This window comes from Cebus imitator, unplaced genomic scaffold (assembly GCF_001604975.1).
Source record: "Cebus imitator isolate Cc_AM_T3 unplaced genomic scaffold, Cebus_imitator-1.0 Scaffold128, whole genome shotgun sequence".
Taxonomy (NCBI): domain Eukaryota; kingdom Metazoa; phylum Chordata; class Mammalia; order Primates; family Cebidae; genus Cebus; species Cebus imitator.
In genome coordinates, this window is record NW_016107443.1 from 1,565,235 (window position 1) to 1,590,988 (window position 25,754).

At 46.1% G+C, this 25,754-nt stretch overlaps 1 protein-coding gene across 1 annotated transcript in view; it reads right to left on the bottom strand.

Annotated features, from left to right (window-relative positions):
• Positions 1-25,754, bottom strand: part of PHKA2 (phosphorylase kinase regulatory subunit alpha 2) — a 105,086-nt gene that overhangs the window by 29,294 nt on the left and 50,038 nt on the right. The window contains exons 7-17 of the mRNA XM_037742817.1: positions 23,277-23,438; positions 21,413-21,466; positions 20,375-20,497; positions 17,789-17,884; positions 13,251-13,358; positions 10,851-10,929; positions 7,843-7,977; positions 6,749-6,858; positions 5,430-5,574; positions 5,099-5,177; positions 299-468 (exon numbers count right to left, since the gene is read on the bottom strand). Of these exons, the coding sequence (XP_037598745.1) occupies positions 299-468; positions 5,099-5,177; positions 5,430-5,574; positions 6,749-6,858; positions 7,843-7,977; positions 10,851-10,929; positions 13,251-13,358; positions 17,789-17,884; positions 20,375-20,497; positions 21,413-21,466; positions 23,277-23,438 (1,261 nt within the window). The remainder of the gene's footprint in view (positions 1-298; positions 469-5,098; positions 5,178-5,429; positions 5,575-6,748; positions 6,859-7,842; positions 7,978-10,850; positions 10,930-13,250; positions 13,359-17,788; positions 17,885-20,374; positions 20,498-21,412; positions 21,467-23,276; positions 23,439-25,754) is intronic.

Consider the following 25,754-nt stretch of genomic DNA (forward strand, 5'->3'; position numbering starts at 1 on the left):
AAAAAAAAAAAGAAGAGAAGAAGAAAAAAGGGAAAAAGAAAAAAAAAGTCCCCATTCCTGAAACACTTTGTCCTTCTAGGTTTAAAAATGCCCCACTTTTAAGGACATCATTTGCATTTTAGGTTTTTAAACTGGCATTTTATTCATTTTAATATGTGGAAGTTTCAGAAGCCTCTTTTTTGTTTTGTTTTTCCTTGTTTTTAATTATAATTGTATTTGAGTCTTAGGGCAATTTTATCACAATGCTAAAGTTTAAATAAATTTAGCAAACTGTCTACAAAAGCATTCCAAGCCGTACCTTGATTATAGGTGTCTTCCCGATATCCTCCCAAATCTGAATCACTATCAGGACTAAAAGTCCCTTCGCTGTCATAGTCAAACAACTTCTCATCACAGTCTGGATCCAGGAAAGTCAGATATGTGTAGAACGATGTGGTGAGAAATTCCGAAAGGTTCCCCAATTTTACTCTGCCAAGAAGACACTGTGTGAGGGACATGGGTAGAGTGTGGACAAACTTCTACTATGCATCACTCGGAGATTTCTGCACAACCAGGTGGCGCTTCTGCCAGAATCAATACATATATTACTCTGCAGATTGCCCCATATAAGCGGTCAGCCAAGACGTTCATTGAAAAATTCAATAACAAGTATGACGTGAACGTGCACAGCATATTAAAAGCCAAATGAATCACACTGACTTCTTACTCCCAACCCAACACAAATAAGAATCTATTTTAGTGAACCAACAGTGTGACAAAATATATCGAGCAAACTACTTTTAAACAGAACCCACCCATGTTTTTGTTTTGTTGTTTTCCCCCAAAATGACTGGACCAGAAGCCACGATTCTCTGGGCACACTCGTTCTATTATTTGAGTCCCTACCACGAAACACCATCACACAGGGACAGGAGTGCTATGATGGAAGAGGCCAGGTTCCCTCTAGAAAGTATTCGATGGGGAAGCTGTCCCCAGACTGGAGCAGAAGCCCTGAGTGGCCCTCTCACTTTAGGCTGGGTACAGTTCCACTGAAACCTGGAAGCTGGGCTTGGCAGCCTGGGGTCTGAGGTTCTCAGGTCTAACCCCACATGCTGGGAGCTACTTCCACCCTACAGAAAACAGTCTTAAAAGGTTACACTGGGGGCAGCAGAAAGCAACGGATCCCTCCCTCAGAGTTACCAGCACCAGACTGGGATTTAGTGAACCAACCCAAATGCCCACCAATGATAGACTGGATAAAGAAACTGTGGCACATATACACCATGGAATACTATGCAGCCATAACAAACGATGAGTTCATGTCCTTTGCAGGGACGTGGATGAAGCAGAAAACCATCATTCTCAGCAAACTGACACAAGAACAGAAAACCAAACACTGCATGTTCTCACTCATAAGTTGGTGTTGAACAATGAGAACACATGGACACAGGGAGGGGAACGTCACACAACGTGGCCTGTAGGGCGGTGGGGGTCTAGGGGAGGGATAGCATTAGGAGAAATACTTAATGTAGATGACAGGGGGATGAATGCAGCAAACCACCATGGCACCTGTATACCTATGTAACAAATCTGCACATTCTGCACATGTACCCCAGAACTTGAAGTTAAAAAAAAGTCTGAGAAACATTTAAAGAGTCAATTGAGGCATATGCAATGCAAGAGTATCAGGGATGCTGGAGCTTCAGCCTCAAAAGGGCTATCACCAGAACGATGGCTCAAGGGAAAGAAAAGCCTTCCTTTAATTGAGCACCCACCAAGTGGATCTAGGGGGCATGTAGGGTGAGTTCAGCTTTTAAAAAGCCCTCAGAAATAGGCTGGGCATGGTGGTTTATGCTTGTTATCCCAGCAATTTGGGAGGCGGAGGTGGGCGGATCACCTGAGCTCAGGAGTTTGAGATCAGCCTGGCCAACATGGTGTAACCCTGTCTCTACTAAAAATTCAAAAATTAGCAGGGCATGGTGGTGGGCACCTGTAATCCCAGCTATGCGGGAGGCCGAGGCAGGAGAATTGCTTCAAACCAGGAGGTAGAGGTTGCAGCGAGCTGAGATCACGCCACTGCACTCCAGCCTGGGTGACAGAGTGAGACTCCATCTCAAAAGAAAAAAAAAACCCTCAGAAATAGAGGAAAAGCCAAAGCTGGGATTCAACATTATCAAGAATTTAATTATCTTTGCAATATAATTTGTATTTTATAATATAAAACTGTATTACATAGGTATAACTTCTATATGTAATCTATAAATTATATACTAGATATAACTATATTAATTTTATAATATAATTTATTAATTGTAAAGCTCTTAATGATCAAGAACTGAGCAGAAGTAGCCTAGGTGTTCCAGTCTCTTCTAAGGCTCTCTCAATTATCTGCCACGGTCTAGAACCAAGGGGCCCTCCTGACACCATGAAGCCATCATCCAGCTCAGACCAGGGCTTAGAGGCCAGGTTCTGGGCCCTCATCCAGCTCAGAAGAGGGCTTAGAGGCCGGGTTCTGGGTTCATGCAGAGCCGCTGCACCTATTCCTCTTCCACCCCTGGCTCTCTGAGTCTACAGCTCCTTGTCTATGAAATGGGAATGCCCCCAAGTCAAAAAGTGAAGCCTCAATGAGACAACACATTGCATACACTGCCGGTGCTCAGTGAACTGCAGACAGTATCCTTTTTACAATGGTTAGATCTCAACAAAAGAATTTATTTTGCGGCTGGGTGTGGTGGCTCACACCTGTAATCTTAGCACTTTGGGAGGCCTAGGGACATGGATCACTTGAGGTCAGGAATTTGAGACCAGCCTGGCCAACATGGTGAAACCCCATCTCTACTAAAAATATAAAATCAGCCAGGTGTGGTGGTGCATGCCTGTGATCCCAGCTATTTGGAAGGCTGAGGCAGGAGAACTGCTTGAACCTGGGACGTGGAGGTTGCAGTGAGCCAAGATCACACTACTGCACTCCAGCCTGGGCAACAAGAGTGAAATTCCATCTCAAAAAAAGGGAAAAAAAAGAATTTATTTTGCAAAATGGTTAATGATAGGCCTTTGGTATTCTCTGTCCATTACGATGCCATGTACCAGGTGGTAACTGAAGCGAATTGAAGGTAAAATGTGCAGAAGCAGATGCAAATTGCTGGTATGGCATTAGTCCTGGAAGCGTACATGGCAAAACACTGGGGACAGTCTTGTGAGAAAGGCCAGGAGAAGCTTGGATCAAGGGTGGCTTCAAGTCTACAGCAAAACCCACAACAAGCTCTGTGGGCAGAGAGACCAACCTCAGCAGCCTCTTCAAATCGCAGGAGGCCAGGGTTAGAAATAACAGGGACTTAAGCTTGGGGACATCATATGAAATGAGCCAGTCATAAAACGATAAATAGCATATGACGCCACTTATTTGAGCTATCTGGAGCAGTCAAACTCATGGAGACAGAAGGCTGGTGGTTGCTAGGGGCTGGGAGGAGGGAAATAGAGTTGCTATTAATGGGTCCACGGTTTTACTTGTTGCAAGATGAAGAGTTCTGGAGACTGGCTGCATAACAATGTGAATGTACTTAACACTACTGAACTGTACACTTATGAATCGTTAAGGTAATGTTACAGGTAAATTACCATAATTTTAAAAAATGACGGTGATTTTGCCGTGGTAGCAGTATACCTGGGGTGAGAGAATGTGAGAAGAAAGGGCAACTTCAACAGTTTTAGCAACTGGCATTCCATCAGGGACCAAACAAAAGCCTCCCTGAGCCCTGGAAAGGCTACACCGGGGCTGGGCTACACAGTGAAATTCTTTTTTTTTTTTTTTTTAGCGAGAGTCTTGCTCTGTCACCCAGGCTGGAGGGCAGTGGTGCAATCTTGGCTCACTGCAGCCTCCACCTCCCGGGTTCAAGCAATTCTCCTGCCCCAGCCTCCAGAGTAGCTGGGATTATAGGCACCCACCACCATGCCTGGCTAAATTTTGTATTTTTAGTAGAAACAGGGTTTCACCATTTTGGCAAGGCTGGTCTCAAACTCCTGACCTCAGGTGATCTGCCCGCCTTGGCCTCCCAAAGTGCTGAGATTACAGGGGTGAGCCACTGTGCCTGGCCCACGGTGTCTCTTGGGGCCCTTCTGGTATATCCTAGGGGATGCAGGGAGATGAGAGAAGAGACACTACAGAGAAAACCTCTGCCTTGTAACAGTGGGCACAAAAATGGAAGGGGCTTTCGTGGAGGGTAAGCCCTCCATCACTTAAGGTGCTTAAGCAGAAAATATAGGTGCCATCTGCCCTAATCCAGGCCTCTAAACCAGAAGGTGGCTCATTCCACAGAGGGTGAGGGAACAGTGACCTATGCAGGCTCATTCAGGTGCTCTGCTCCCAGGGCTCTAAGGAATTTACCACATCCTGCAAATGAGTCTTTTTTTTTTTTTTTTTTGAGACAGAGTCTCGCTCTGTTGCCCAGGCTGGAGTGCAGTGGTGCAATCTCCGCTTACTGCAACCTCTACCTCCCAGGTTCAAGCGAGTCTCCTGCCTCAGCCTCCCAAGTAGCTGTGATTATAGGTGCATGCCACCATGCCTGGCTAATTTTTTGCATTTTTAGTAGAGATGGGGTTTCACTGTGTTAGCCAGGATGGTCTTGATCTCCTGACCTCATGATCTACCCGCCTCAGCCTCCCAAAGTGCTGGGATTATAGGCATGAGCCGCTACGCCCAGCCTGCAAATGAATCTTAGGGTGATAGCATACTAAAGTTGGTGCAAGGAGCGTTTATTGGGACCCTGCCAGATCCTAGGCACTGAGTATTTTCTTCCACACCTTTTAAGAGAAACATACGCAGAATCCCATACACGTGTTCCAAGAAGAATGGACACTTCAGAGGGACTTGATGGGTTCACCTCCCTATGTCTGAGGCCTTCTGGTGCCTGTAAAGCTTAAAAGATATCAGCTGAGTGCTATTTCAGAGATAAGCCAAGTTTCACACAGGAGACTGGATTAGAGAAGTGTTAACTTCCTGCTTACTCTAAAACTCCATGCTTTTAGGTTCAACAATTAATATGAAAAGCGGGACAAGGGCAGCAGGACTTTAAGAAAGGTCAGCGCTACTCTTATTTTTTTTTTTTAAATCACAAATTACCTGGCTCCTCCAAAATACCCATCCTCTAGTTTTCTAATTGTGGAAAGCACAGCAGAATGAATGTCTGAACCATCATTTGCTAAGGAAAAAAAGAAAGGGATGAATTAGTTTAGTCTGGGAAGACTTTTTTCCCCCGGTATGCACTGAAACATTTTCATCAACACCATCTAATTAAAATACTTCTGGCCTAGAAGATTCCCAAGATAAAAAACCAAACTGCTAAGAAACCCCTTCAGTGCTTTGTTGTGGCCATGGGAGTCATTTCAAACATTTGTAAAAGCCCAAACCACCCCTGGAGCAGGAGGGAGCCTGCTGAAATCCCTGGAGTTACTGAGCATGGTGCGGCTGATAGGGAAGGTGAGCGTGGGTCTGCCCGTCATCCTCCAGCAGGTGCACAGGTAGGCCAGCTCGATCCTCAGCATCTCCACGATCATCTCATTATCGAGGGCCAGGTAGAAGTGATGCTGGTCAGTGAACTGAAAGTCAGAAGAGGCCAGGTCAACGGCCACCCTTCATTTACCTGAAACACCAGCTGACACTCAGGGCAGCACTAATCCTGGGGTTTTATCGCCAGGCAAGAAACTCAGTGCTGGTTTCAATCCACTAGGTCACTGGGCTGCCCTGCTCTAGATCAGACAAATCGGTCTGCTGTCGGCCCAGGAGCAGTCGCTATAGTGTGGAAGAGAAAGGTGTGGTGCTAGATTTATTTTCAGCACCTCAGATGGGGATTTAAGCATCTTGCCCAACACGACTGTCTTTGAAAGCAAATCAATAACTCCTTAATTCCTATTCTTTCCAGGGCTATGGGTTCGAAGATGCTTTCCAAGTGGGGGCACTGTGAGCAGGTGAGAGGTGGACACTCTGTTTACCTGATTGATAGCTTTGGTTAATGTCACCTAAAGACACTGCTGCCAGATGTTGAGAACAAATCAAATTGTTCTCTTGGCCTCTGGACTAGCGCAGGCTCAGCTCTGAAATGAAATCTGTTACTAAAGGAAATGGCTTGCAAGATTTCAGTGAGGAGCAGGGGCTAGGATGAAAAAGAGCAGTTTGGGGCTAGTGCTCCAAGACCCCATGACCACCCCTGTGCCCAGGTGAGCTGGGGCTGTGCCCCGCGTGGCCAAAGTGATCCCACCGTTGGTCTTTCTCGCTGCCCAAATGGGTGAAAAACATTTTCTAGGTACTTCCACAGGACTAGTTTTCTTTGGAACCCAAAGCTCTGCAGATAAGTTCTATAATCAGTATACTCAGTAACCCAGTAAGGGGAGTGGGGCCAGAAAATCAGCGTGGCTGTGTGTTAGCAGAGGGTCTGATGACAGCTTGCATAAGGGTCAGAGATGACTGTGATTAGGGGCACAAGGACTGTAAGTCAAGTGTCAGGTGACATGTCAACAGCAAACCTCTAAAGTAGTCTGAGTTTCACTACTATTTATGACCGGAAGTGATGGCACACGTGACTCAATCAACATTTACTGAGTACCTACTATGGGCAGACTTGTACCAGACACTGTGTGTCATTTCTCATGTCTCTATTTGAACCTATGCATGCAGAATTCTGCCATATTCATAGGGGAAAAGCTTACCAGACAGCCAAGAGAATGTAAGTAAAAAAAGAAGCTCATTGGCTTGCTGTTGGCCTGCTCTCCTCACCTGGGGTGTAAAAGTAAAGATTTGGTTCCTAATCACATATAGTTTAGAGGTTCCAAGGACACCAATATGTCGATACGGTCGCCCACTCAAATTCATATTCTTATTCCGTCCTGTTTGAAGAGTAAAAGAGAAACCGGAGTTAGAGGAAATACAGTAACAAGTAATCCAGGCGACTCAGGCTAAGACTGAGCTCATTTCTAGATTAGACAACCTACTTTGGGGCTTGGTTATTCTATTGCCATCATCCTTTAAAATGGCACAGAGCTGAATATAAAAACAAATCCTACCTCCCTTCTTTTCATGAATGTATAGGAACAGTACTCAGTTGGAACTGCATGGAATAAAACTACTAAAAGGATTACAGAACGTTTACTTTTGATTTATTTAGTATTGAGCCATCATAGTAAACAAAGTCAGATTCTAGAAAAAGCAGAGAGAGGCCGGGCGTGGTGGCTCATGCCTGTAATCCCAGCACTTTGGGAGGCCAAGGCAGGTGGATCACAAGGTCAAGAGATTGAGACAGTCCTGGCCAACATGGTGAAAGCCCATCTCTACTAAAAATACAAAAATGAGCCAGGTGTGGTGGGCACGCCTGTAATCCCAGCTACTTGGGAGGCTGAGGCAGAAGAATCGCTTGAACCCAGGAGGCAGACGTTGCAGTGAGCTGAGATCATGCCACTGCACTCTAATCTGGTGATAGAGCGAGACTCCACCTCAAAAAAATAAAAGAAAAAGCATAGAGAACCTCCTCCCATTTTAATGGGTAAATGAGCATTTTCTGATACTAAAGGTAAACATGAGAAGCATCATCAAGACACAAATGACTTTCCCAATTGTGAATTTTCCAAGGTGGCTCCTTACTTTACAACAGATCCAGCGAATGCTGTGGCCACCTGTGCTGGTACCCACTGAACGGGTGTGGGAAGAGCATGCTGGTTCGCCTGTTCCTCTTCACACCAAAGCATGGAACTGCCCACTTTAGTGTTTTGTCCAACTCATTAGAACTTACATATATCACAGTTTCCCTCAGACCCCAGACCTTGAACCGAGATGTCCCCAAGCCAAAAATGCCCTAGTAATTTCCACAAACCTACCAAGCTTGGCATATATGTGACTAAGAATCCGGCCTGGCTGGACTCGAATTGGATGAATGTCCGCGATACTCTGGACGTTCACCCCGTGTTTCCTCAACAAGTTCTTAATGTGATTGTTTTCTGCCAAAACAGTAACTGTGAACAAGAGCACAGAATGAGTGGTAGCTCATGACTCTTGTCTCTTATGGACACACGTTCCTTACTGCTCTCTTCCGCCTGGTGACATACACATTAGCATGCTCTTCCATGCCATGACTGGATTTGGAAATGACAGCATTTGTCCTGCTGCTCCTCCCCGTTCTGTCCTTGCCACCCCTCAACACCCCTGAGGCCTATTTATCAAGTGCCCTCAATGTGCAAGACAGTCTGATAAGAGACTTCTAGAAGCTATTCCTCAGTAAGTCCCAAGCCAAGTCACCCAGTCTCATGTAATGTCCTGCCTCCCTCTGGGTCTGCAACTGTTCTAAACCTGCCTGGTGTCCCTTTTCGTGTAGGGTCAGGAGTGGAAACAGCTCTGCTTGGAGGATGCCAGAAGCCTGTGCCCCTGATCCCAAAGGACGGGGAAAAGAAAAGTAAGATGGGGTATCTGCTGGCAGGGGAAGCTCTGATTGAGGGGGCGAGAAGGAAGAGATATCCCTCTAGAGAAAGCAAAGTGGGCCTGTGAGTGGGGATGCTGGTGGTAGTGGAACAGCCTGGCCCATTCAGAACCCCTGCACAGGGCCCCACTGGTGGGGAAAAATCACCCCAGGGCTGGCCTGGGCCCCATCTCTGGTGGGAGAGGCTGGGCACCTGGCTCTCCAGCAGACAGGGAGCTCATAGTGCCTGGGACCTGGGGGCCCATGGAAGAGGGAGGCTGTCACTGGGGAACCCCCAGGATCGGCTAAGTCTGCACCTGCTGTACTAGTATTGCTAGCCTTTCTCAGAAGGGACAGCGCTTTGGCAAAGGGAAGGACTCCAGGGACGGGACTGGAAAAGGGGAGCATGGCCACAGGGAGAGAGGTTGGTGCCATGTCCAGCTGTGGTGGGGGCTGGAGAGGCTCAGGGCGGTGCAGGATTGGCTACCGGTAAGTACAATCACTGTACCCACGGGCTGGCAGGGTGGAATGTACAATACATATACATGCAGTTGAGAGCTGAGTGCCACCTCCTTCTATTTACATGGCACTTGATGCCTTTTCAAGTATTTTCATAGCCATTATCTCATCTGACCTTCACAACAAGGCCCAAGGGAAGCCTTGCATATGCAACTGGCCAGTGACAGCTGCACGTGGACCGAAACCTCATCTCCCAGGCCCTCAGCAAATGGGAGCATCAGCCATGCAGGGCTGGCTGGGTGGCTTCCCTGAACACCTGTCTCTTCTAAAGCTTCCAATGACATGTGAGACTCCACAATGATCAAAACCCCAGCAGCCACTCTCTGTAGGAGTAACTCCTTTAGAGCAATGGTTTTGGGGGAGGCCTGGGAGCCTCACGATCTGTGCAGCAGGATGTGGCTAAGGTTCTAAAACTGCACTTCCCCTACTCTATGCCTGACCTGGGAATTTCTACGCTGTTCTGTTACACTAAACAAATGCTAGTGAACACCCATCAAAGTGCCCCAGTCTGCAGTTAGAAAAATGGTCTTGTCGATTCAAGGGATTAATTAGCAGGCCGTGCTCTGGCTTAGCGCAGGGACAATGGAGTCCAGCTGGATCAGTCCGCCTGGAAGTCAGGAATGGTTTCACACCTTCAGCTGTCAGCTGTGGCTCCTTGAGGGGGGTGAACTTCTAAGCCTCGTGTATAAGGTGGAGATGATGATCATCCTCACAAACTTTACCTAATCAGAATGTTGTGATAGGTGTATCTCATGGCTCTACTGACTGGGTGATATCAGCTCATCTCACCACAGCATGAGCCCCCAAAGCAAAATGAACCAGTGGCCACAGAGAAATGCTTGCCATTTTGTTCAATCACCATTTTCAACGTATGGGTGTGTATGTGCCAATCAACATAGAAATTGCAAGAATGATATGAGCCTTGTCATTAAGAAATATACAGTCTCATTTAGGGGCAATAAGGTGTACACACAACGTGCTATGACATTAGAACTCCAGCCAATGGAGTTCAAACACAGCAGTAAGGACAGCCCCAAATGTAAAAGGGATAAATTTGTGTGTGTTCTTTGTTCTTTGTATTCTCATGGCAACATGGCTAGTGAGTATTCTTCCTGCAGTCCAGGAAGTAAAAAATTGTGTTGCTGAAAGATCCTTTGTCTCAGTGCTAATTTTTCTTTGTGGCACCAAGCATCTACTTCCAACATCTATTTCCAACAGATGGTGTGCTCTATGGGGCACACAGAATGTTACCGGACTGCCAGGAGGTCCTCCCTAAGAGGGAAGGTAGGAAGAGGAACAGCTGCACCCGGGTGCACACCATACCCCAGGCACTACACCAAGCACTTTCCCCACTGCAATCTCAGTCCATCTTAGGAAGCCCCAGAGAGGGAGCTCAAGTCTTGATGACCCTGAGGCACAGAAGGGTGAAATCACTTGCTAGGTGGATGGCAGCAGTAGCCTGGGCCGGTGTCCCACCTCTCCAGGAGAAGGGTTGGCTGGAGAGGAGGGGGAGGAAAGGTGGATACAGGCAAAAGGCGGAAAGACGTCAGGACTCCAAGGGAGGAATGAACGACCTTCAGTTGGCTTCTGTGTTTTTACCAGGCTTAGGCTCTATTTTTCAAAGAATAATGATTATGAAAAATGACGCACAATGAATCACTTGTGCCCAACTTGCAATCAAGGTTTATATTCAAGAAAACAATTGCTTTGTAGAAAGTCATTTTGTGGTTGGGAAGAATTCTGTTGCATTTGGGAGCCACTGAGTTATACAAGGCATCTGACAGAACTGCTACATGCTAAAGCATAGGCACATACACAATTCTAAAAAATGAAATAAGAAACTAGGAAACACTATGAATTAAAATAACATTGGTTTTACAAAGTTAAACATAAATAGCAAACACACTCACAAACCTTGTACCACAACATCAGGTTTGACTGAAGTGGAAAATCTTCTATTTAAGGGATCGATTTCACCAGTGGCAAGGAATCCCTATGAAAAAAGGAACATTAACACTATGAAATATTAAGTTAAATTTCATCTTAAACTGAAGTGTGAAAACGAAATATTTTGAGGCTCAACATATTCAATGCTTTTTTTTAATATTTTTCGAGTCAGTTGCTTATTTTCTGTGAAACAGAGTAACATCGTTCAAATCGCCACTGATAAACGTATTGCATTTTTGCACCTAGCTCTCTAGGGCTCGTCGAATATGCCACCATCTTGTATGAGCAAAAAGAATGATAACCAATACTATTTGAGCTCTCAGTAACGTGCCAGGCATTGTGTTGAGTCACTATATGTGGACTGTCACATTTATGTCTCCTGACAGGTAGGCACTACTGTTGGGGCTCGGAAAACACCCCCACAAATGAAAGCCTCAGCAGCAGCCTCAGAAGCAAAAGCTTTCCTCTGACCTTCTCCTGCCTCCCTCACTCAGTCCATTCTCCCGGAGGCACCCTGGAAACTAGAATCCCTCTTCCCAAAGGCGGGGCATAGAAATCAGAATCCCTTTTTCCCAAAGCCAGCCAAAAAAAACCTAAAAATATTCTCTGTAAAAACTAGCCATAAAAAATTCCCTGACCTACCTTGTTTGGCTGTAGGTCATAAGGGCCCCACACCCAGCAGGAAGGAGTGCTGCACAGAGAGGCCAAGAAGAATCTAGACAGAAAGACCTCGCTGGGTTTCCCCACTCAGGCCATTGGTATTCGATTGGGCCCTTTTTGGGTAATCACATTTATACACAGCTGTCCATACTTTGTTGAAACTATGTGTAAAAATGGACAATTTCCCCTAGATCTTGGGGTCTTCATTCTGAAGGCTCCCCTGTATACATGTTAAGTACATCTGCATGCACTTTTTTCTTATAAATCAATCTGCCTCGTGTCAGCGACTTTTCATCAAACTTTTAGGGGAACGCCTTGGCCCCTATACTACCACCGTCATCACTGTACAGGTGGGAAAACCAAGGTAATGACTCAAGGGAAGTGGCAGAGTGGGAACTTGGCCCCACCACCCCCACTTGCTTGCAAAGTATTCTCTTCGAATATGGACCTCCTTGTACTTTCTACAAATGATCTGAGCCCCGAGAAGGAGGATCAAGGTATTCTGGGAGTTCTGAGGAGAAATGGGCCTAGTACTGGGCCCAGAGAAAGCCTTCATATCAGAAAGCAGAAAGCAGGGGAGGGGAGTTACTGGTTTCCCATCTCACTGATACAGAAATCACAGCTGGAAGGTATCGCAGAGATGATCAAGTCCAACTTTTTCACTTTACAGATGAGGAAACCAAGGCCCAGAGAGGTTAAAAACTCGCCCAGAGTCAGAGAACTACTGAGAGAGAGGGCTGGCTTTCAAAGGAGATATATGCATTTTCCCTGCTAATAAACACAGGAGTGGAAGACACAACACCTACTCCAAAGACATGACCAGGACCCTGGGGAGTCTAGAGGTACCCATGAAACAACTGCTCCAGCTTGGCTGCTAGAGTTCCAGAGGGCTGCTTCCACGGTGGTATCTTTCATCCTGGGCTTCGACACTCTGGGAACCCGGTGGCATGCTGACCCACCACCCTTTCGGCCTTTTCTAGAGCCCGGCAGCCCCTTGACCCTTCCCTGGGCTCCTTCCCCTCCCCACTTCTCCTCGCACTCAGCTGAGCGGGACCCTCTCAGGAAGGACATCTGTTAAGGTAACTCATACTGAGGACTGGGGGATTCATTCTGAGGCAACTCCAGAGTATTTGCGTATTAAAACAAAAGCCTGGGGACAAGTCAATACGGAACAAAAAGTGGTGTCCAGAGGCAGTTGTCTGCAGAAGGAAGGGTGCTGTGGGTTGTCTGAGGAGATACCTGACACAAAATCCACCAGAGAAAATCTGGCCTGCCGCCTCTTTCTGTAGAGAGATCTGTGGTTCTTGCACTTCCTGCAACTAGGACTGGGGCAGGGGCAGCTGGGGCTGATCTAGTCATTTCCCAAATCTTGTATCTTCTAGGATCAGATGTGCTAATAATCCTGGCCAAAAAGCTTCCAGCTCCTCTGACCATCACGTGAAACAGGTTCCAACCACAGAGGAGGAATGCTGGCAGAGGCGATGGGGAGAGCTGGGCCTGCCTGGACCTGAGCTGGTTTCATGGAAATATGGACACACAAGGCCAGGAGTCGAACCCTGGAGCCAACACGGTCCGGATGACCTTAAACGCATGAAGATGCAAAAGACATCCGCATGTACCCCTGGCAGAGAGTCCCTGTGCCCTTCCGGGGTTCCCTGAACCTCCAATCACATGGTTTACAGTCTGTGAGGCCACCAAGCCCCCTACCTCTGCCAACAGTGAGCTGAGGATGTACAAAGATTGGCCCCACAGATGAGGCACCTTCCCCATAGGAACTCGGTCCACAGTGTGAGGGTTCTTGTACTCTTCATCTACCTGGAAAGAGAAACAAATCCAAAGTCAGAAACTCAGAGGATAAAATGTCCATGATACCTGACCCTGGGGAGTGCGCTGATGATTTACAGAATGGTATTCATCCTCCAGGCCAATTCCATGCAGGCGCTAGGATACTGGGGCGCAAGCTCCTTCCTCAGGGCTGCAAGGCTATATATAAAGCAGCGGAGGTGGAAGTCAAATTGCGGCCTGGTTCTGGACAAGTGTCCTTCCTACAGGCAAATGCAAGGTCATGAGCACCAGATGTCTGGCCTGCCTTCTTTGTGGCACGGCTCTGGCTGTGAGAAGGCTCACAGCTCATGCTTACATTTGGCTGCATTATAGGTGAAATGATGGAAAACATCAGCCTCCAGCTGTGGCGGTGCATCACTGGAAGCCATCCCTAGGGGTTTATAAACTGTGCCTCTAACGCAGGAGAACTGCCAGAAGGTGGCACTATTTACTGTGGAAAAACACTTGCACTACTAGCCTGCAACTGCTCCTTCAGGGCCTCAAAAAGCTCAATCCACTGGGGGCTTCTGTCTCAGCAAAATCAACTTTGGTGCTTTATGGACAGAGCTGGCTGCGCATTGTAAGCTAGTCCACAACCTTCTCTCTTCTAAACTCCATGCTGCGCTTTGCCATTTTAGCCATCACATCATTGGTTGGGGGTAATGTCAGTGGCTGCTTTTTTCCTCCAGAAAACATAAGTCAACCAAAGGAAACAGGCAACATCTTTCTCCCAAGGGGAACATCACACCACAGGGGAGTCATTTTCTGCTTGTGGATTAATCAGTGATGTTATTAATATATTTTAGTAAAACTGCAGCAAGCCACCTTGCCATGTATGTACCTATGCAACAATCCTGCATGATATGCACAGGTACCCCAGAATCTAAAGTACAATTTAAAAAAAAAAAAGATGGGTTTAAAAACTAAAATTAATAAACTAAAAACTTTTTTTAAAAAAAGAAAAACTTAAGTGCATGAACTGAACAGAATTAAATGTCATTAGTAATCAAATAATCCAATAGGATAAAAGTGTGGAAGATTCTCCAAAATGTCATAATCTTTGGGTAGTAGAATTAGAGATAATGTTTTCTTCTTTCTACAGAATCCTAATGTTTTGTAGTGTACAGAATTACTTGTATGATAATCAGGTAGTATGAGAAAACTATTTGAAATATAAGTCCTGTTAAGAAAGACTGCTAGGTTGGCACGGTGGCTCACGCCTATAATCCCAGCACTTTGGGAAGCCGAGGTGGGCGGATCACCTGAGGCTAGGAGTTTAAGACCAGCCTGGCCAACACGGCGAAAGCCTGTCTTGACTAAAAATACAAAAATCAGTTGGGCATGGTGGCAAATGCTTGTAGTTCCAGATACTTGGGAGGCTGAGGCAGGAGAATTGCTTGAACCCAGGAGGTTGCAGTGAGCCAACATTGCGCCACTGCACTCTAGCCTGGGTGACAGAGGGAGACTCTGTCTCAAAAACAAAAACAAATAACTGCAAAGATCTAGAATGAGAAATATTCAATGCAAAGAGCAGAGAGCAGACAAGGTGTCCAGGTCACAAGACAGCCTGGATTTGCACTCTTCCTACCCATAAGCCAGCTCCTGCCCCACATGGAGGCGTCCCTCTCCGCCTCTCTGCACACTGGTCCTTCCGAACTGCCCACAGGTCCTCAAAGGTGCCATGCCTTTGCTGCCGCCTCTGCTGCCCTCCATCTCATAGGCCAGATCCTCTGGCCCCCGCTAACCTGCAAGCTCATGGGGACAGAGCTGGTGCTGTAGCCCCCCTTGTGACCCAGTAGCTAGCCTGGTGCCTGCCACAGAGCTGGTGCTCAATTCATGTTTGCAGGAAGTTTCACTGTCTCCAGTTGTCCACAGAGGGCCTCATGCAAGGCGGTGCCCTGTGCAAGCACCTCCAGCTGAGGAAATGAGTGGGGCTGACATCCAAGCTGCATGCCACCCTGGCCTGGGGCTGCTGCCACTCTGATGAGCCCCTTTATCTAATTTGCACACAGGTGCCACATGGCCCTGTGGTGGCCCTGTGTGCAGAAATCCTACCCGGCGGTCTCTACATGTTATTGATGTGACTGAGGAACCTTCCCAGCTGCCATCTGGAAGCAGCCAACACAAAATTCAATCAGTGTCAAAGAGTGTGCAAAATTGGTGCCTGGCACACCTGCATACACACACTAAGGACATTGTAATGACATGCAGAAACCCAAAGGTCAGTGTGGAGTTTAGAAGAGAGAAAGTCATAGAGTAATTTTTTACAATGTGTAGTCAGCACTGCTCATCAGAAAGAAAGAAAGGGTAGCTCATAACATCTAGCATTTACCACAGTCAGTAAAACGTGCCCTCTAGTTTGCATGCCTCTTCTCTACCACAGAATAAGTAAAATACCCCTGAAGGCATTTATTTTCCCTTGCTCTGCTTCTAGGTTCCAAACAACCTCTCATTACCAATTCTGTTTTGCCAAATGCCTCAGTACTGGGAAAGGAGCAACCTGAAGGGGGATATGAACACGTAGCTGCTAGGTCACCCAGCCTCCACTGCCAGCCCTGCCCCAACCCACACACTGCAGCACGTGTACTAAAAAGAATGCACTCATTTGCAGGGAATCTAGGCTGAGGACACTTACAGGGAACAGCCCCAGCAGGCTCCCTGGACTGATCCGCAGAGTGAGGGAAGACAGTTCCTGTCCAAAGTCTGGCCCTTAACCCTGGAACAAAATCAGTCCTGAGAGAGCTCGGATGATGTGGGCTGTCAGTTCATGATGGGATGAGGGGCCATCAACATCCCGGAGCTCAGGGCTAAGGGTCCAGGCTGGTGGGACTTGGTGAGCCTACCTGGAGCAAGTGGCCACCTCAAGTGGCCCAGTGAACCAGATGGGCTAATATAAATGCAAAAACCTGAATACTTCCGGCAATAGCACATTCTACTCACGGAAAGTCAACTCTTTCCTTTGATTTTCTACTTGGTTTAACTGTTTCAATGATCTAACACATAATAGTTCCTTTTAGATGAAAATATCGCCCAAAGTGATACATGGTGGTACCTCTTTTGCTTTAAGGACCAAGTATCAGACTCCTGGAAAAGTAAAGAAGTCCACTATACCACTGCTTTCAGAAGCCTAGTGAGAGCATCCACTGTGGATACTTCCATTATCCAGAAACGTACCACCCATTAGGAGGCAGCATGGGGTGACAGCAAGGCCCTGAACCTGGGTTCTGGCCCCAGAGCAGAGCCCAGTGCTATGTGAGCTCTGACAGGTTCCACAGCCTAGCTGAGCTAAGGCAGACACTTTAAAAGGCCCTGCCAGTTCTATGGCCATGTGCGTGTGGGCCTGATTTAACCACAGAACACCTAAACCCAAGTCGCTGTATGCCAGGCCTCTGCTGGCTTACGACCTCCTCCAGGCCCTGGTGATTTGGGGGAAGACACAGCCCTCTGAAGGCCTTTTCATCCCACAAACACGATAATCAAGCTTTGAGGCACCAGGAGCATCCGAGGGACAGCCTAGAACCAAGAACTCTTCTCTTTTAACCATGAGATATTGACAGAGAAATCTTCCTGCCAAGATAATAGGTCCATCCTGAGCCAATTTAGAAAACTTGAAAGAATAAAACTATGTTTGGGTATTTTCTTGAAACTGGACTGTTTTTCTCTCCCAGATGTAGAATAGCTTCTGATTATTCAAACTTTAGCTTGCAAACTGCTTGAATCAAAGGAAGAGATTCTGAATATCCCTGTACATCTGGCTTCTTCGTCTGTGGAAGTGTGTAAAAACATGGTGCACAACAGAGGTTTATGTTCTTTAGAGAGCCTGTGTCAGGGTTGCGGGAGGGACAGGTAGCCTTTGAAGGTCTTCAACTGCTGCCTCCACATGATACCCATGGTCAAGCACGTTCCACATATTTTTCCAAAGCCATGTTTCCTTGGGATAGACAGGAACACTACCTAGGGTTTTGTTTTTTTTTTTTTTTTTTTTTTTTGAGATGGAGTCTTGCTCTGTAGCCCAGGCTGGAGTGCAGTGGCATGATCTCAGCTCACTGCGACCTCTACCTCCTGGGATCAAGTGATTCTCTTGCCTCAGCCTCCTCAGTAGCTGGGACTACAGGCATGTTCCACCATGCCTGGTTAATTAATTTTTTTTTTTTAAGTGGAGATGGGAGATGGGGTTTCACCATGTTGGCCAGGCTGGCCTCAAACTGCTGACCTCAAGTAATCCACCCGCCTTAGCCTCCCAAAGTGCTGGGATTACAGGCATGAGCCACCATGCCCAGCCTACCTAGGGCTTTTGAAATCACGTTTGGAGAAAAGGTGTTCATTAAATCAAAAAGAGGGATAAAGAATACCAACAGACCAAGCAACGAGTCACTTAGTTCTAGATAAGCGGTGCAAAGGGCCCCCTGCCACCGGGTTACCTTGTTAGGCGGGACAGCGTAGAGTTCTGGCACCAGGCGGATCCCATTCTTGCCTCTGATGAGTATTCCCTCTAGGGCCTCTCGGTACTCTTGGACCTGGAAAACAGCCCCATCATCCATGGAAGGAAGGAGGTCTGGTCATGAATGCTCTAACAGCGGTGCAACATAGACAAAAACTCTCATGGCAACAGATTAGAGTTAGGATACAGGGCACAAATACCCTCAGCTCCAGGAGTGCAGGAGGCACACTTACAGTGTTAGGAGGAGCTAAACACTATCAGCTGTTCCTCCCAGGAGTGTGTCTAAGCTCACCTGTCACGCTTCCAGAAAAGGGACAGAGCACCCATCATGCAGTAGCTGTTTCTTCCTCAAAATTCCTCCAGTAGTCACATCTACACCATGTATCAGATGTCTTTCCTATGCTGTCTTTAACTCATCATGTAATTATTTCACTCTTAACCCATCATATATTTAAAATTTTGTCTTAGCGACCGGATCATAAACTTCTTGTGGGGGAAGCAGTATCTTAAGCAGTGTATCCCATTTCTACCTCTTGGGAAGTTTTCCACTTAAGAGGCATTCATTACTATTCAGCCATAACAAAAGAATAACATTCTGTCATTTGCAGTAACATGGATAGAACTTGAGGTCACTGTGTTAATTTCACCTAACATTGTGTTAATTTCACTTATTTCACTAAGCCAGGCACAGAAAGATGCCGCATGTTCTTCCTCATGTGTGGGAGCTAAAAAAGTTGACCCCATATTAAAAATGTCATTGGGCAGCAAGTGGGAGAGACAGCACACGTGTAGTAGGATAGGTTACATGAGGCTTAAACAAGATGCTAAGCATAGTCATTTTCCTCCCCTGAGTGTTCTTTCCCCCCATCATTGCTAAGTCTGTTCACAATGGAAATTCTAAGTCAATTCTTTTGAGATCTTTCAATTCTGGGATAAAATGACAGATAATCTAAGATTGTCACTGAAGCCTAAGAGAAAGCATCAACAGTGGGAGAATATTAACATTTACAGCTAACTGCTGGTTCTGAAGCCCCCAGCATTCCTGGGCAGAACTTTCAAGAGCTAAAATGGATCTCTGATTGATCATCCCCACTTCCACCAAACGTGATCAAAACCAGTTGAAAAAAATGGCAAAGCATCTATGATGTCGGTCATTCATGTAAGTTGCACAAGGACAGGTTGGTTCTGCTCAACGAAGTAGGCTCAGGGCTCAGCACAGAGCATGGTACCAAGCAGAAGCTAAAGAGATAGGTCTTGAACAAATGAGTGTTGCTTATGTTTACTGTGCATGTACAATGCACTAGGCACAGGGATTATACCCGTGAGCTGGAGAGAGATGGCCTCTACCAGGGTCCTTTGACAGGTAAGTGGGAGATACAACATAGTGTGACCCATGCTGTTACAGTTGTTATGGGGCACAGGGGCACCTGCCCCAGCTTTAAAGGTCAGAGAAGGCTTTCCAAAAGAAGACACACTCACATTGAACCAAGGGAAGGGGGAGGGACAACTGGGGAAGAAAAGAATGTCCTAGGCCTTTGAGAAGACAGGAGGGCACATGGCCTGTTTAAAGGACTGGATCACAGAACTCAAGAAAAGAAAGAAGCACTAAAAAATGAGGCTAAAGGGGTGAAAACAGGGATCAGATCATATGGAACCCCACAAAATGCATGAATTGCTTGTACTTCATCCCAAAAGGAACCAGAAAGCCATTCATAGCTTTCAAGTAAGGCAGTATCATAACCTAATTTGCCTTCTAATAAGATCACTCTGCCACGGGTGAGAAGAATGGAAACAGCAGGGAGCCAGGCCAGAGGTTGAGATTCAAGTTAGGAGGCTGTTACACAAAGTAAGATGTTATAGAAGAGCTCCCCAAGCTAGGGCTAAAGACAGCAAAACCACTGGCTGATCTGGAAAGAACAACGGCAACAACAAAACCTGTCTATGATGGACCGTTCTTGCCAGACCCCAGGGAACCACGCCTCCTAGGACTCATGCCCTTGTCTAGTCCCCTCCCACTTGAATATGCGATGGCCCTTGAACCAACAGAATGTGATGAAAGTGACATTTTGTCACTTCCGGGCCTAACACTTAAGGAAGCTTAGCAGCTTCTGCTTTTGTGTTCTGGGGAGAAAACAACCAACATGTAAAACTAATGGCCCAGGGACTACAATTTTGTGAGAAGCCCAAGCTAGCCACGTGGAGGAGAACCATGGCCTCAGCCAACAGCACAGCTGAGCTCCCAGTGTCGGCTGCTAGCCAGCATCAACTGGCCATGTGAGTGAGGCTATCTTGGAAATGGATTCTCTACTTCACATGGAACCATCCCAGCTGACAGCAGGTAAAGTAGAGACAATCTGTCCCTGCTGGGCTCTGCCCAAATCGCAGAATCATGAGCAAATAAATAAAATACTGTTGTTTTAATTCACTCAGTTATGGGAAAGTTTGCTAAGTGGGAACAGATAAATCAAACGGTGACCTAAATTCTTGTATTACCCTATGTTCTAATAATAATCGTACAACAGTGGAATGAAAATAATTATCAACATAACACCCAGCATTGTCTCACCTGAACAGCATCACTATTGAAGACTCCATCTATTATAAAATATGTCCAGAACACAGGCCACTCACATTCAATGTTTTCAAAGAGCTTGAGTTCAGCAGGGTCATAATGCAGTCGATTAGGGTCCTAGAATCAAATAAGTCAAACTTTTTAAAGGTGAAATCAGAGTACATATGTAACACCCTGTGCCTCACAACGTTTCCCATGCTTGTCTGATTTTTACAGCTTTGAGGCTGGCATGAGTAGAATTTTACTATAATGAGGAGATGCTGTTTTTGGCAGTTTTCCATGGTAACATTTCAGAAAGTAAGTGAGAAACATACACAAGACTCCTTGGTAGTTTACTATACGAAAGCTTCCTATATCTCTAACAGAGAAATAGCAATATGTCTACCACCAAGTTTGGCAGATGATCTGATTTATATCATTATATTAGTCACTGTGGCAAAGAAACCCAAGGAGGGGACCACAGTTGGTCTTTAAGAAAAATGTGTGAGCCACAGAATTGGTTGTCCTTGTCTACAAGCTGGTTTTATTTATTTTTAAAATTTTAAAGAAATTTATATTTTTTTGAGACAGGGTCTCACTCTGTCACCCAGGTTCAAGTGCAATGGTGTGATCTCTGCTCATTGCAGCCCTGACTTCCTGGGCTCAAGTGATCCTCCCACCTCAGCCTCCCAAATTGCTGGGACCTGCCATCACGCCTGGCTAATTTTGTTTATTTTTTTTTGTAGAGACAAGGTCTCACTATGTTGCCCAGACTGGTCTCAAACTTCTGGGCTCAAGTGATCCTCCTTCCTCAGCCTCCCCAAGTGTTGGGATTACAGGCCACTGCACCTGACCTACAAGCTGGTTTTAAATGACCAGCACACTGTCCCTACTGAAGACACTATTCTATTGCCTGGCTCCAGGCTTACTGACTCCAAAATTAACACTTCCCTTTCCAGTATTCCAACATATAATCAATAGAGGGAGAACAACACAGTGGCAACTTAGAGATGAAACAGTTAAGGAAGCATAAGAAACAATTTTAAATACAACCTCTCTTGGAGTTTTATAACCATCTCGAAGGAAGCGACAGCATCCATAACGCCCCTAATAAGAGAAAGTACATTTGATGAGCTCAGAGGAATTTCATTACCTTTTTAATTCAAGTCAGCCCTGCACCCACTTTCCCATGAATCTTTTAGTAATGAGTTTTATACCTAGTGTTCTTTGCTGTCAGTATAGTTATTAATATATTTAAGTAATAAGCAAAATCAATTCCGGTTTCATCAGTACTTGGAAGGGAATATCAAAACTTTCCATTGGAGTATCAGGGCTGCAAGAGTAATTACCAAGAATTCAGTGAATGACCATGCCTTCATTCTGATTTATTGTATTACATGGAGACCTAAAAGGACCCTCACTATTTAGAAAAGCCACCAAGGCAGATACTTGGATTGGTTTGCTCCTACTTGCAAGATTGGAAAGCTAAAAGGACATTCCCCAGACTCCCGGAAGTTAGGCTTCGGCTGCAGAGGAGGCTCTGCAGGTCAGATGCACCCCCACAAGGGTTAGCAGAAGGTGGGAGGGGGTTCCTGCACTTAGGACTGTTGCTGCTGGTTTTGGGCTGCAGGCTCCAGGGTTCTGCCCCAGCTTCCTGGATGTTAAAAAAAAGAGGGCAGGGGCAGCACTCTATTAATTTGACCCCCTAATCCATAGATCGCAGCTTTGGGTGTCCATTCTCCGGTCTGTAGGTGTGTGGAGGCTGCTACAGCAGATGCGGCTCTTGCAACGGTCATGGAGGCAACCACGCCCCCAGCCCTAGCGGCTAGCACTGCACTTTCCTGGGAGTCATCCCAGGAGGCTCAGCCTAGAACCTCCTCCTCTTGTAAACACCTCATTCCCTGCATTCATTCCCTTCCTACTTCAACTACCTAAAGGAGTTCCCCTTTTCCCCCTGAACCCTGAGACAGCTGCTTTCTTATTTTTATTTATTTTTGAGAGTCTTACTCTGATGCCCAGGCTGGAGTGTAGTGGCACAATCTTGGCTCACTGCAACCTCCACCTCCCGGGTTCAAGCAATTCTCCTGCCTCAGCCTCCCAGGTAGCTGGGATTACAGGTATATGCCACCACGCCTGGCTAATTTTTGTATTTTTAGTAGAGACGGGGTTATACCATGTTAGCCATGCTGGTCTTGAACTCCTGACTTCAGGTGATCCACCTGTCTCGGCCTCCCAAAGTGCTAGGATTATGGGTGTGAGCCACCGTGCCCGGCCAACAGCTGCTTTCTTTTGGGAATGTGATTGGAGACATAGGGACTCCAAGGGACAAAAACATTTTTCATGGAACCTAAGTAGGACAATCAACATGCAGATTTCAGCTTAGGGAAACTTATATTCTTTGATAATTTACTGACAGTTTTAACTGGCTGGAGTATTTAATAATATTCTCAGTTTAGTGTATCATGGTTACTGCATTTCACCTCAAAACAGGGATTTTTTTTCAACCTGAAAGTAACTTTGGGATTGCCAAGTCCACTGAAATTGTGTGTAAAGTTTGAGGATATTGGGACACATGCAGTTTTTTTTTTTTTTTTTTCTGGCAGTGACTCTATATACTGTTTGTGACCTCTAAAGGGTTAAGTAGCTCTGCCTTAGAAGTATGGTACTGGTATAAATTGTGGTTCACAGGTACCTCCTGGCTGCAAGTTCTGCTACTCAAGGAGAGAACCAAATCACTAAATCACTTGGAGACTTTGTTTTCTTGCCTGTAGACTCAGCTCTGAACGCTTTATGAATCAGTTTAGATAAATCAAGCCAATAACCTCATGGGGAACTGAGGCATGGATGAGCTACTCCATGCCATCATGTCAAAGTGCACATCACACAGGACAGAAGGGCGCCAGTGATTACTGCTTACCTGGAGCTTAGAAATAATTTCATTTTTGGTCACATTCACAAGGTTTACATCTTCTACTGCAAAGGCCGGAAAGGAAATAATGGAAAGAAGTCCAGCATCAATCTCTTTAGATGTTGATGCTCTTGGCAGCATGGAGAACAGAATTGACTGAATGAAAAACAAAGAGGTGGTTTAACCTGGAGATGCAGTAATAGGCGCAGTATCTAGGGACCATGAGTTTAGCCCCAAGGGAACATTCAAACATGGTTGCTGATTTTGAGTACAGCTTTGTCTTACCAACATGGCCCCTGCTAGCCAACCCTGTATACCCAGAGCAATGATTCCTCTTCCTCAGGGATTGGTGAGAGCATGGTACTGCCTGGAGCCCATACTGAGAACTGCTTGTCTCCCTTCTTTTTTTTTTTTTTTTTTTTTTTTTTTTTGAGACAGAGTCTTGCTCTGTCGCTAGGCTGGAGTACAGTGGCGCAATCTTGGCTCATGGCAACCTCCACCTCCCAGGTTCAAGTGATTCCCCTGCCTTAGCCTCCCGAGTAGCTGGGACTACAGGCACATGCCACCATGACTTGCTAATTTTTTGTATTTTAGTAGAGACAGGGTTTCACTATGTTGGCGGGGATGGTCTCGATCTTCTGACCTCATGGTCCACCTACCTTGGCCTCCCAAAGTGCTGAGATTACAGGCGTGAGCCACCGCGCCCCGCCTATCTCCCTTCTTTCCATGCCCTAGGGGAGGAACTACAGGGCCACCTGTGTCAGTAGGCTAAGGTGTCTAGTTATGAAGACAGAGACCAGAAAAGAACACATACAGGGGGCCAGCGTGGAGAAATGTCTGGCTTCTGTGGAATGTGACCAATTGGACTGGGTGACCCAGAAACCACTTAAAAGAGGAGACAAATCCAGAAGATCTCATGAACACTCAGACAAAATGGTAACCCACAGAATTAGTTTAGTCCTAGAATCTTTCTACGGTTACTTAGAGGCACTATAATATGGCCTCAATGATAAGATGGCAAGATTAGGGACTGGAAACTTGGACAGCAGTTGAAATTATCAGGAAAAGTTTGGGAAAGAAGGAGTTAACACTGAGATCTAACATGTACAGACATGAGGCTAGACCCCTGCAAACATAAGCTCATTGAATCTTTCATATGAAGAAGGACTTAGGGTACCATGTCCAATTTACACCTGAGGACCCTGAGACTTTGAGATAGAGACTCATGTCTAATGCATGCAGCTAGTAAGTGACAGAACTAGGATTCTAACTCAGACCCAGCTGGCTGCAAAGCTCACGCATTTCCACTGGATTGCACATCTATTAAGATGCACGCCACGTCCAGGCACAGTAGCTCATGCCTGCAGCCCCAGAGCTTTGGGAGGCTGAGGTGGGAAGATCGCTTGAGGCCAGGAGTTGGAGACCAGCCTGGGCAATAGAGCGAGCTTTTGTCTTTACAAAAAAATTTTTAAAAAATTAGCTGAGTGTGGGTGGCACATGCCTGTAGTCCTAGCTACTTGGGAAACTGAGGCGGGAGGACTGCTTGAGCCCAGGAGCTTGAGGTTACAGGGAGCTACGATTGTACCACTGCACTCCAGCCTAGGCAATAGAGTAAGACCTCCTCTTAAAAAAATAAAAAAATACACCATCTTGGTTCCATTAGATTATACCCCAAGAAATATCAGGACTACTTAAAGGGGAAAAATTGAGTGAGCTGGAAGGTAGAGTCAAGATGAGTGGAACCCTTCAGCTTCAGAATAAAGCTTTATTTTCTATAGCCAACCGAGCCTGGAGCCCTGTTCTGTAACTCACTCTTCCCTAGAGTTTCTCTGCCTGGAAACACAAACTTTTACCAAAAGCTCTCCATTCAAAAGTCTTTATGTATCTGACCCACTTTAGCCCTGGCAACATACTTGGCACACAGTGGGCCCTCACTGAATAAGAGTTTGCTGAGGGTCCAGCAGTTGATGACTTGCACTCTGCTCAATACAATCCCCCAATCTGTATTAGATCACTCCTTTCTCTGATCTGTATTTCACAGAGGTTCTACTCATTTCCCATCTCTCCTGTCTCATTTCTTCCCCACTACCTATTCCACCCATCCCCAACCCCACACCCCCAAGTGAACTAGTGCTTGCTCGTCATTCACTTTGGGAGCACTGTGAAATAAGCCTGAAAGAAAACCACCTTTGTGCTCAAAACACAAAAAACAAACTTTGCCTCTAGCAAAACAAGGCTGCTTGGTTCCATCTACACAGCATCATGGTGTCTTACATTTGCATAGTACTTTCTGGCTTACAAAGTGCTTAGACTAAGTTGACTGATTCTTTTTTTCATTTTTTAAATTTTTATTTATTTATTTATTTATTTATTTTTTGAGACAGAGTTTCGCTCTTGTTACCCAGGCTGGAGTGCAATGGCGCGATCTCGGCTCACCGCAACCTCCGCCTCCTGGGTTCAGGCAATTCTCCTGCCTCAACCTCCTGA